At 49.6% G+C, this 12,344-nt stretch overlaps 1 protein-coding gene across 39 annotated transcripts in view; it reads left to right on the forward strand.

Annotated features, from left to right (window-relative positions):
* The window catches only part of CACNA1C (calcium voltage-gated channel subunit alpha1 C), a 735,043-nt gene that overhangs the window by 160,557 nt on the left and 562,142 nt on the right, over window positions 1-12,344 (forward strand). For all 39 annotated transcript variants that reach the window (XM_045071752.1, XM_045071757.1, XM_045071772.1 and 36 more), the window contains exon 3: window positions 2,975-3,080. In XM_045071752.1, the coding sequence (XP_044927687.1) occupies window positions 2,975-3,080 (106 nt within the window). The remainder of the gene's footprint in view (window positions 1-2,974; window positions 3,081-12,344) is intronic.

Consider the following 12,344-nt stretch of genomic DNA (forward strand, 5'->3'; position numbering starts at 1 on the left):
GCTGCCCCCTGTATTCTGAGTGGTCACAGGTCATTGGAATCTCCAGAGTTTCCGTTTCCTCATCTCCAGTGGCAGTAACCAGCGAGGGCGGCAGGGTCTGTGCCTGTAGGAGCCTGCTCAGAAAAACATGTCAGGGGATGTGTTCGTGCATACGAGTTAACTTCATCAGCTCTGATTTTTCCTCCTGGGACGGACAGCTCCCTGAGAGGCAGCTCTGTGTGCAGAATGGAGCAGTAGGTGGTGACATACTGGCCTGGGAGGAACTGAAGAGGAGAGAGAGCAGCACACAGGGCAGGAGGGGGAGTGTAGGAGAGCGGGGGTTTTTTAATGGCAGTGTCTGGGGCACTGTTCATGGAAACTGGTCACAGAGCCACAGGGGGCCCAAGGCAGGGACCTGTGAAAGGACCGTTGACCAGTGTTAGCCAGGCCATGCCACCCCAACTCGGGGAATGTGCCCTCCCCTCCTGCAGGAAAGGAAGCAGGCCCAGCTTCCGCAGTGCTAGTGGATGGCGTTCCCACATTGCCCTGGAAGGATAGCTGGACAGGTCAGGAGGTGGTCTGGTGTACTCGCCTTTCTGCGTTCCTGGAAAGAGTGGAGTCCAATGCTGTCATTAAGAAGGAAAGACAGTTTAAAAAATGATCTGGCTGTCACAGGGTGACACAGTACGTTTCCAGGTTTTACCTGGCTTCTCCTCCACTTTACAGCTCGTGGCTTTTCTTATCTGGCTGATTGGTTTCTTTATACATCATCGTCTCCAGCAGTAGCCAGGGACTTTTAGCATAAGATGATGGATGGGTCGCCTGGATTAGGGGAAGGTGTAGAAGTGATTATGTAAGAAACACCCAAGCTTAGCCACCACCCACTTTGGTGGAAGGAACGAGTTGACATTTGAGGACAGATGCATGAGGTCTGACTCAGTTGAACCGATGTGCTGTAGCCCTGGTTGGGGGAGGAGGGGCACAAGGGACCAGATGACGGGAATGAAATCAACCAGCCCCTGGAAAGAATGGGACTTTAGTAAGCAGGTGGGGAACTGGCTAGGAGGGAAGGGGTTTCGTGGTAGGAGGTCTAGAAAGTATGAACTTTCTAAAAATGCTTCAGAGTGACGTCAGGAGTGATCAGCTTAGAGATCAGTGTAGAGTAAGTCGTCCTTGCAAACTCCGACTTCAGAAGCAGACTTCCTAGGTTTGAATCCCAACCTACCACAAGCTATGTGACGTTGGGCAAGTTAGCGTTTCACCTTTCTGTCTCCTCAGTTAGAAACGGGGGTGATAACTGCACATTCAGTTTGGGGGTTTGCACGGAACAGAGCAGGGCCCAGCACCACACAGTGGTGTCAGCCATTGTCCCTCCCGCCTGCTGTTGTCACCATCTTCAACACCACCAGCGTCCTTACTGGTTTCTTGGTCAACTCAAGGGGCAGCATGGCCTATTGGAGAAGATGGGTCAGTAGGTCTGGCTCTGGCCCTGGCCCTGCTACTTGTCAGCTTGGAACCTGGGAGAGGTTGTTTTGTTTTCTGTATCTGTCAAGTAGGGCATTAGACTGCATGTCATCTTCCTGATATCAGGCCACACACAGAAAATGACAGCCTTTGTGTGGTTTGCTGGCAAATGGACCCCCCGCTACACCTGTGCGGCCGAGGGGGATCCATGACCAGCACAGTGGCTAAAGCCATGACCAATGTGCCTTCCAGGCCCAGAGTTGCCCTGTTAACGTAGGTCAGAGGCCATTGACGGTGGGGGAGTGAACGCTGGACTCTGTGCTCAGGGTTCTAGGCGTGACTGGGAAGTACCCGCTGTGGGGTTTCGGGAAAGTTTCTCAGGCTCTCTGGGCCTCAGAGGTTTGGACGAGATGATCTCTAAGGTCTCTCTCCCTGCTTCAGTTCATTAACTTCGTGAGTACAGATTTCCCTGGGAGAGTTGTTCCCTTCTTCTAGAGATTTCCATCCTCTTTCCCTTCCTTATCTTGTCGGGCCCCATGGACGAGGCCGAAAACAGGGCAGTGCTGGGGAAGATGGGGTCCAAAGACCATGAACTGGCCTTCCCTTGAAGCGTCTCCTCTCTGGTCCTCAGCTGTAGGTGTAGGGTGGAGGGACCAGTGTCATATTAACTCCTCTTTCCCTGGAGAATGGGTTCTACCCAATATTTTGATAAAGAAATCTGGGGCCAAGAGCCTCACGAAGTGCATGGCTGTTAGTGAGTGAACTTGGCTCATCTCTCCAGATCCCAGCACACTCCAGTGGAGGTCAAGAGCACCTAGAACATAAGGCTTGGCCCCTGAAGGTGGGGCCTCCACAGACTGAAGAGGGTTGGAGGAAAGATGGTGGCCCTGCCCTGAAGGACAGGACATAGGCTGTCACGCTCTTGAGGGTCCAGAGCACCCAGCCATCGTCAGGTTCTGTGGAAGGTGTCAGGAAATAAAGTAGGAGAAAAGAACAATAATCACTCCCAACTTCAGATTAAAAGATCAAAAGTAAATGTTCGAATTTCAAAGGAAAATCTCAATGTCAAGTTTGCCTCAATTCTGTCTCACCTCTCCCACCTCCCCAGCTCCAGTCCCCCCCAGAGCGGGGGCAGCATGGAAACCACGAGAGAAGGGGTGTCGGGGGGGACCGCCTGTCCCGACCAGAGCAGACTCTGCTCTGTAGAAGCAACCCCAAGCACACACGGGGGAAAATGAAGTCCAATACCATCTAAATAAATAAAAGAAGAAGAAAAAAAGTTTTTAGAAATCTGTGTTTACTCTGGCACGCGACTGGCCTCCACTACTTTTGACATATTAGGAAAAATTTTGGCGGGGACCCATTAGAAGCACTTAAAAAGGCATATGTTTCTTTTCAGAATACAAGGGGATGGAATGTATTGTTAAAACAAAATTCTTAGGAATCTTTGATTCATTTTAAAATATATGTATAGTATGTTTGTTTCACTTGTGCTTTCCGCAGCATTGACTTCCTTAACTCTCTTCCTCAGACCATTTGAAATAATTATTTTACTGACTATTTTTGCCAATTGTGTGGCCTTAGCGATCTATATTCCCTTTCCAGAAGACGACTCCAACGCCACCAATTCTAACCTGGTAAGTCCACCATCCCGTCTCTCTCTGCTTTTTTCCCTTGGTGGAGGAACGAGCTCGGATCACACGGATTCCAGGTGGAATGTGGGGAGAAGTGAGATGTGCGTGCGACACGTGCAGGGGTGCTGCCGAGCTCAGAGCTCAAGTGCTGTTGCTGTTTATTCAGATCAGCACCTGTCTTATCACAGCCTGTTTTCAGGAAGAATATTTCAATTAGGTGGTGGTTAGCTCTGTGTGTGTGTGTGTGTGTCTTTGTGTCGAAGGCTACAAAATGTGCTGTCTAAGTTGCACGTGCAGGTGTTTGCAGGAGCAAGCTTTTATTCTTGGATCACTTTTGTATTTATTTTCAGCGATGGTGTCCCATTGGTAGGGTTTGCTCAGGTGATCTGTAGTATCACTGCACAAGAAGCAATTTCTAGGAAGCTTTTAGGAAAGTTTCCTGTTGCAGCCAAGATGCATTATTTAGTTGACGAGGTTTTATTTTCTTGGGAAAGACGTCTTTCCATTTGGATTGTTGGGAATCCAGTGCTGCTGGCAGTTCGGGGTTAGAATTTGTCCATGGAAAAAGCGTGGAGTGTGTTTACTTTTGGCCGAGCGTGAAGTCATTATAGAGGCCTTTGCTCCATCTGGGCATGGGAGGAAAAGAGCTCTGGAATGCAGCTGGCAAAATCGGGGCAGTCCGGGGTGCCTCTGCCACAGGCTGTAGGAAAAGCCTGTCTCTCTTGCCCTCTCCTGCAGACACCATAACTTTTCCTGTGATTCCCACCAAATGCATCTTTCCCCATCATTAGCACCTTCCTCTAATTAGTGAGATGGGACTGTCTGATCAGATCGTTCTGAAAAGAAGCAGGAGCGTTACCAAATTCTCCTTTCCCTTGTTGCTGGCTGTGGATAGCATCACGGCTCGAGTTCTTCTGCTTCTTAACCTTCGACATTTTCTTTAGCCCCCTCAGCATCTGAATCGGAGGCACATTTTCAGCTCCTCAGCTGCGTTCCACAGTCAGTTAGGCCTGGCTCCACACTGAGTAAGGTAGTGTGGCTCGGCTGGGGTGGCGTGTCAGGGACAGGTTACAGAGCTGGCCGGGGAGCTCCGAGGGATGACACGGCCAGAGTCCTCACGGCCTTCTTGAGGTGTGACCTTGTCTCTTAACAGGCAAGAAATCTTTCCTGTGTCAGAATAAGTACAAGCAAAAGTGTCTCCTGAATGGCCCTTCAAGGAGGAGCACCTTCCAAGGGCTGTCCTTCTCTGCGTGTCCACCACCCCCCCACCCCCGCCAGCCTCCTGAAACCCCCGCAGCTTCCCACTTAATCTGCAACTTGAAAAAAAGACTCTGTTTTGTTCCGAAGAGGGTGAGACTTTGGGTGGACTCCAGGCAACAGCAGTGGGGAAGGTGGACAGAGAGTTTTAGGGGGTTTGCCTTTAGTCTCTGCCTCAGTCCCTCTGGCCCAGCTCCCTGGGGGATTAGCAGCAGTGGGGGGCAGGGGAGGCACCGCTCTGAGGGCAGCCTGTGCTGGCTGCATCTGGGGCTGGGAAGCTCGCACTTGGTGAGGGCGGCCGGGCTGGGGAGACCATGAGGAACTACGTTGGACCTACTCCAGAGCTAGGGAGGAGGTTGCCGGCTGCGGAGACTGCTGGAGGGACAATGGATTTTTAAAATCCCAACGCAGAGTGATGGAGGTGTTCTGAAGCTGGGTGTGCAGCTGTGTGACTGCACTAAAAATCCTGGCAGCATATACTTAACAAGGGGTGACTTTTATGGTATGTCAATTATACCTCCGTAAAGCTGTATTTTAAAAAAAGAGTAACACCGGCATGAAAGCCAGGGCCTCACAAGACCTCCCAGTGCCAGTGGCTTATTGTTCTTTTCTTCCTTACAAATGAGGGGAGAGGTTACATAGGTGGAGGGAGAGGGGATGGGGACAGCCAGCGAACTTTGTCGTGAAGTTACTAGGAATTTGGGGCGTGTGGAACAGAGGGTGCAAGGTTGGAAAGGGGCTTCTCATTGCTAGAGCAGTTCCTTGTTCTTTCAAGTCACAGCTTGGCCAGTGACTTACTAAGGGAAGGAAGCATACTCATGTTTCCTTTATCCCCAGTCCAAACACACACAGACGCCCAGACACACATGAGGGCACAGGAGCATACACACACACACACACACACACACACACGCACGGATACACGTGCAGAAAGGCATGCACAGATACACATATACAGAGAGACACAGACATATATACACAGACACATTAACACACATAGACACACACAGACACATACAGAGACATATGCAGACACACACATAGAAATACACACAGAGACATGTACACAGAGAAACACACACATGCAGATACATACATAGAAATAGATACACACACAGAGACATGTATAAACAGACACACATAGACACAGACAGACATAGACACACACAGATACACAAACATACACATATGCACAGATACACAGAAACACATACACACATACATAGACATATACAGATATACACACGGATACACACAAAGACACAGGCACATGCTTCCCTAATTCTGCTCTATCCAAGCTTCCTTTAATATATATGTAATTTTAAAATTTTAATGTTGACATGTTTTTCAGGAAGAGTATGCATTTGCTACATCGGCCAGTTTGTTTTTGCTCTCTCTTCAGCTCCGTGCTCTCTGTGTTCTGTGCCCATCTCTAGGAAGTAAAAGATATGGATCTCAGTTGGCAAACTCAGGAGGGAAAGAAACGCAACTTGTTTTTGCTTTTCTCTCACTGACCATTCTGCCTGATTTGTGACTCCTGTTGCCTGCGGCCATAAACCTCACCTCTGTAAGGTCAGGGCTCTCAGCCCCTTTCCGGGAGTTGTAGCTCAGGGCCACTGCATTGTGGAGCCAAGGGGACATGCTGTTCTTGGTGTGGCTGAGCCACACTATTGAAGTGGCCTTGTCCCTCCTGGAGGGGCCTTGGTCTTTGGTCCGCGCAGGCGGTGGGCTCTCTTGTTCCCAACATGGGGTCTCTTGATCTGTAGTCCAGACCTCTCCTGGCCGTGCTGGGGCTGTGAGAATGGAGACATGGTGAAGATTTCATGAGCCCCCTTTTAAGGACATATCTCAGGATCTCACTCGTTTTTGTTTCCTGGCTGATGCTCCCAGGTTCGCCAACTTGAGATCTTTGTTTGGGGCAAAGTGGCATAGCAGAAGCCCCTGTGGTCGTGCAGATTGTCCTCAGTGCCCTGGCTTACACTCCTTGGACTCTGAAGCCATGTGTGACTCCTATTCTCTGCATCCCACTGGGTCATACCTTCCCTGGGACACTGAAGGCCACTGACCTGGTGGCCAAGGGGCATTAGAAAACCCCTGAAACAACCAATGAAGCCAAACCCACATTGGCTTATAGGCCAGGCTATCATTCTGCTCCCTGGATGTAGCCAATATGAGCCTTGTGATTTGGGCCCTCCTCTTCCCCCTTCTCCCTGCAGCGTCTCATGTTGTGAGATGCCCCTCTGTAGAACTCTTTGCCTGTTGGCTCTGGGACAGAGTTACTATTAAGTCCCCTCCTATCTCTTCTCACTTTCTCCCTGCTTCTTCTAGTTTCTAGTGTTGTTTCTACAGGAACTTTGACCAGGTTGCTGTCCTGGTCCTCTTATTTTCTCTTTTTGTGGTCTTCCCTTGGTGAGCTCATCTACTTCCACAATTTCATGTTCCCTTTCTAGGTAAGTTGTTCCTAGACTTAGGTGTCCAGCTCTGAGCTCTTCCCTAAGGCCTGGACTAGTGTTTCCTGCTTTAGAGGGGTCCGTGGACCTGTGCAGTAACTTCTGAGACCGCCCTGACTGATATAACCACTTGGATAACCTCAACGGAAAGATGCCAGTGTGTGTGTAGATCTGATTCAGATTTAGTAGTTCTGGGGCATGGCCTGGGAATATGCATTTGAAAAATTCCTCCTGGGCTGGAGTTAAGGGGCTAAGGATTAGTCAGGTTTGGGAACTACTGGGTTTTTGGATAGTGTTAAATTTTTCGTTGGGCTGATGTGGGTCCATGCCTTGGCCTTACCACTTTGTCTCTTAATCTGGATCTTCCTGTGGAGTTATTTCGTCTTCTTGAAGCTCCGATCCCTGGCCTGGTAGATGGAAGTCACACTCCCGCCTGGGGTTCTGGGGCAGAGAAGGGCCAGCAGCCGGCAGGAAACGCCCAGGGTGGTCCTGGCCCACAGTGATGTGCGCCAGGATGTCCCGTAGACCCCTCAGACAGGCAAGTCCACGTACGATCCAACTTCCCTCTCCTCACACAACCGGACTCCAAAAAAGAATGTAAAAGAAACCATGCATGAACATTGCTTCTGACCTTTGCCTTTAGCCTAGTCGCTGGTTCTGTCAACCTTGATGTCATACAGAGTCACCTTGAACACCTTCTGACCCTCACCATGCTCACTGAGCAGATTCAGATACAGCCATCACATTTAGCTTCCTTTCTAGTTCCAAAGTCATTTGTGTGAACTTTCTGGGCCTTCACTTCTTTATCTGTAAAATGGGAATATTTATCTCATAAGTTGCTGTGAGGATTAATGAGGTAAGATGTTTAAGGCTCTTAGAAGAGCTCCATGAGGAGAGCTCCATGTGGGGGGTGGTGGTGTTGTTACCATCCTGCCATGGACAGCATCCCCCCAGGCCATCATGGCCTTTTGCCTGGACTCTTCCAGTCACTGCTTGCCTTGTATTCTGCCTCCGGTATCTCCTTCCATGGGTCCATCTTTTGCTCCTTCAGTCATTTGACAAACATGCATGCCAAGAGCCAGGCATGGTGTTTGGGATATTTCAAGAAGCAGACAGGAAAGATAAACATACAGATATTTGCAAATAATGAAATGTCTTATAACGGGTCAGGGTGTCAGGGAGGAAGCATGGATTCATTTAGCCTTTGGGAAGGGGGTAAGGGAAGGCTTCACATGGGAGGTCATATTTAAGTTGCATCTCCCAATAAGAGGGGATTTCCAGGCCGAAAGAGTTATTTCAGTACACATGTGCAAGGGCCCTGCAGTTCTGCCCTTTATGACTAGAGTTTCAAGTGAATGAGAAGAGAAGAGCCAGGTGCTGGTGGGCTTCCTGGATTACGCCAGCAGTTGAACATAACTGCAGGTGATGAGAAGTTCCTGAAGATCTTCAGAGCAGGAGAGGGCTGGGTCTGGGAGTATATGTGGGAAAGGGTGCTTTTGCAGCATAATGAAGCTGGCTTGGATGGAGGTCTCACTGTTTGTGAAGAAGAAAAGAAACTGCAGAAGTCTGGATAATTGTGACAGGGATAGAGAAGAGGGTGGTGGATTTAGGAGCTAACCTTCCCTGGACCTGTGACCATTTGGATATTGCAGAAGAATCAGAGAGAGCTGACTCTGAGGATGTGATTGCCTTTAGCCAGGACGCTGTCAGGAGAAAGGTCACATTTAAGGGGAAAACACTGAGGGGTACAATTTGAGCTGTGTTATCGAGGAGCATGCAGATGGAGGTGTCCAACAGGCAGCAGATATGAGTTAGGGGCTCAGGAGGTGGTTGGTGCTGCAGAAGGAGGAGTGAGAAGACAGAAGGAAATGCCACAGGCCCAGCTTGGAGCACTGGCAGGGTGGACAGCAAGAGGAACTGGTGTCCCAGGCTGTGGCCGCCCAGTGGACAGAGTGAAAGGAACCACGGAGGACACGACAAAGGTTTGGCCTGAGAGGTTAGGAGGGAAACCTGAGGGAGTAGAGCCTTAGCAGCAAAGGTCAGAAGGTTCAAAAATGTAAGAAAGAGACCGTTGCTAGCTCAGACTTGTCTCTGTGGCAGCCCTGCAGGTCCTAGGAGAATTGGCCTGCTCAAGGGGAGGTTGGGCTCAGGACCTAGTGCAGGAGGAAGGGATGTAGGTCTGCACCTGTAGTCTCACCAAGGCCCTGAGAGAGTAGACACGTAACCCCTATTTGCTGAGCGTCAGTGTTGTGCCAGAACGTGGTCCCCGATCACTTAGGTACCCCTAAATAAAAGTGCGAGAATTCTCCCATTACTTTCATGGCATGGTGCCATCTTTTAAATAAGGAAGTGCTATTTCAGAGTCCTGCTCTCATAAACTGCAGAGGAGGGATGATGGCGACAGCAGTAGTGGTCAGACTTCAGGGGGTAAGGATCACATGAAGACCTGGTCAGAAAGTACACTCCCAGGCTCTGCGGCCAGAGCACCCCCATTCTGTGTCTGGAGGGGGTTCTGGGGTCCCATTGGCAAGCAGCGGCCCTGGTGACCAACGCAGGCCGGGAACTGGGGACTGCTCTCCGAGGACAGTGACTCTGATCTCGTCATCGTAGAGTGGACCCTCCTTCGGCTTGCCCGCCCCAGTCTGCCACTGCCTACCCACAGCTCTCTCTGGGCCACGTTGGCTGCCGAGAGGTTTCCCACTCTGTTGGGCTAAGAACAGACTGTTTAACGAAGCGCGCTCGCGCTGTCACAGAATTAGCCGAGAGTCTTCTTCTCACACACACTGGCAAGCCCACACCTGCCCCTGCTCCTGCTGTGCCTTCCCTTGCAAATTTGTCAGCTTCCATACATTCTCCGTCACCCTCTGCCTCCTTAATATAACCCCCATTTATTTTTCTAGCACTTGGCTTTCTTCTCCTTCTGAGACATGAAAAGTATGCTGGGATCGGAATTTTTTTTTTTTTTTTTGGCTCTTTCTCTCATTACTTAAAGAAAAGTCTGTTCTGTGCTCCACCTCACTTGTACTTCTGCACCCAGATCCATCATCTTTGTTATCTTTTCTCATGTTAGCGAAGCATCTTGAAACTGAGATGGCCCATGACATGACATTTCTCTATGTATTATTCACAGTCTTGTCATTGGTGGTGCCACCTGCCATGCAGCTCGTCATTTATACCCTGTCCCACCGATAGCCGTTACCCAGGAGTTGTGGGGTACGTAGGCTGTCTGTCGAACCCCCTCTGGGCTCGGGCTGAATGCACTGCATGTGGGAAACTCCCAGTTCTCTCAAACTCTGAAGTCCATAAAGACTTGGCCTGGGTTGAAATAGTAAGAGAATATATTTGGCATTTGACCTTGTGCAAAGAACAGTGCTGTGTACTTTCTGGAGCAAGAGCCAGGCTCTCGGCTGAGGCAGAGAGGCCAGAAAAGGACTTGTTTTAGGGCTGGGCTTGCTTGCATCTCTGCGAGGGAGTGGAGAGAGCTCAGGGGGATGGGTTGCTCAGAGGCTCTTGAGTTACGTCAGGAAGAGGGTTGGGATGTCAGATTTTCCCATTTCCTGCTATAAAGTTGGGCAGCGATGAGAGTTGGCATCCTAGGCTGGCCATGAAGGTTAAATGAATTAAAGTATGAGAAATGCTTAGAATGGTGCCTGCCACAGCAAATGTGTGTTGTCCTTTAGAACCAGAAGCCGAAAGCTGTCCCCTCCAGCTGATTCCTCGGGGTAAGTCAGGATTGGTGGCACTCAGGCTTGTTTTTACACCAGAAGGGTAAGAGAGGACACCAAAAGGCCCTGTTTCTAGCAACTCTCATGTGGCAAGACTGACATGTGTCTGCACATGCCTCACCCTCACCGTCAGACTGCAGAGGGAGCAAAGCAGAAATGCATTCGTGGAGGAGAAAATGAGCCCTGAAGGGACATCCCTGGGTGGCCTGTAGGGGTCTCCGTCCCTCACACCCACAGGTGTTTTTTGCTTGGAACAAGCCTGTGTCCGTCCCTTCTCGATCACACCTCAGGGAGCCAAAGTGGGCCAGAGCACTGTAAATCTGAGCTTCCCCCATCCCCAAGCTGGAGGGGGCGAAGACACTCCACAGTGTAGTTTAGGCCACTCGACGTCCTGGGATGAGTCCGGGACCTGCCCACCGGGCCTGAAGAGACCCCTGTCAGAGCTTCTATCTGAGCAGTGAATAAAAATGCCCATTGGGAGGCTCCTCCTCTCCCTGCAGTGAGTTTTGATTTCTTTTATCATCAGGCTTTTCTTGTCTTTGTGGGCTTTCATGCATCAACAAAACGTGATTTACCATTGCTACCTCATACATGTCCTCCTCATGCCCCAGACGCACACCCTCGGCAGTAATACTGGGGCTGTAAGGTATGCTCATAGCAGATCACAGGTAGCAAGCTGCAGCATCATCTGCGAATTTTCTCTGTGCCATGTGGTGGTGGTGGCAGGGAGCGGGGCTGGAAGGGGGGCAGGCAGCAGCGCCGAGACGGTCTTTATGCATTTATTTATTTATTTTTTCTAAGTAGCAATTTTTGCAGAAAGTGCATACATTCTGCAGAATGAAGCATACAGATGATCACGACTGAATACTTCTTGCATGAATGAATAAACACAGACTGGTGTTTGAGGATATAAGGTAGCAGAGATTCTTCTTTTATTAAACATTAGCTCCTGTTCCTTGTAACATTTCCCTGTGTTCAGCCAACGTAGACCACTTACACTCTTAATCTGCACCTTAAAAAAAAGTAAGATGCCGGATTAAGGTAAACTTTGGCAGAGATTTTATAGATGAGAGAATTAGCAGGACGCTGTGTTTCAGATCTGCATGAGGTCTCCCGTCGGAGGTTCTGTCTGGCTGACCTGGGCTGAGCGGGACCTGGGTGTGTCTGCAAAGCTATCCTGGAGCCAGGGCACTGAGCTAGGAAGGGAGACAGAAATGGTGTGGCCTTAGGTCGGTCACTTAACCTTCCTGTTTGTGTCTCTGCCGCCACGGGGGAAATCAGTCCTGCTTTGTCATAGTAATTGCCTTTATGCAGTGACCAGCAGGTGCCAGTGCTTTGCAAACACTCTTCCTAATCCCCACAGCAATAAATTACAATATCTATTTACTTCTTTCCTTGGGGGTGGAGAATTCATCCCTTTTGTTTGCTGCTCTTTCTCCAGGGCCTTGAGTGGTAACTGGCGCATGTCAGGCTCTTGATAAATATTGGAGGAGCGAATGAATGGCCCCTGCCAGGGTTTATCTCTTTGTTTCAGGTGAGGACACTGTGAAGTGACTTGGTGAGTGAGGGGCAGGGTCTTAATTTGAACTTAGGACATTTGGTACCATCACTTGGGCTCTTTGCTCTGTTCTCTGGAGTGTTAGAGTTGCTGTGAGCATAGAAGGAGGTAGAAAATGTTTCCAAGATTAAACCTGCTGCAGCGGTATTAACAGGTTAATTAAAAAAAAAAAATCCAACAAACTTGGTTCTGTTGGAAAATGAGTTTGGTAAGCCTCAGGCAACCAAAGTTATTAATTTTTTGTTAGACTCCTTGGGGTCTTTAACACGTTAGTAAC

Source organism: Mustela putorius, unplaced genomic scaffold, assembly GCF_011764305.1.
Source record: "Mustela putorius furo isolate JIRA1106 unplaced genomic scaffold, ASM1176430v1.1 tig00003988_pilon_pilon_pilon, whole genome shotgun sequence".
Classification (NCBI taxonomy): Eukaryota; Metazoa; Chordata; class Mammalia; order Carnivora; family Mustelidae; genus Mustela; species Mustela putorius.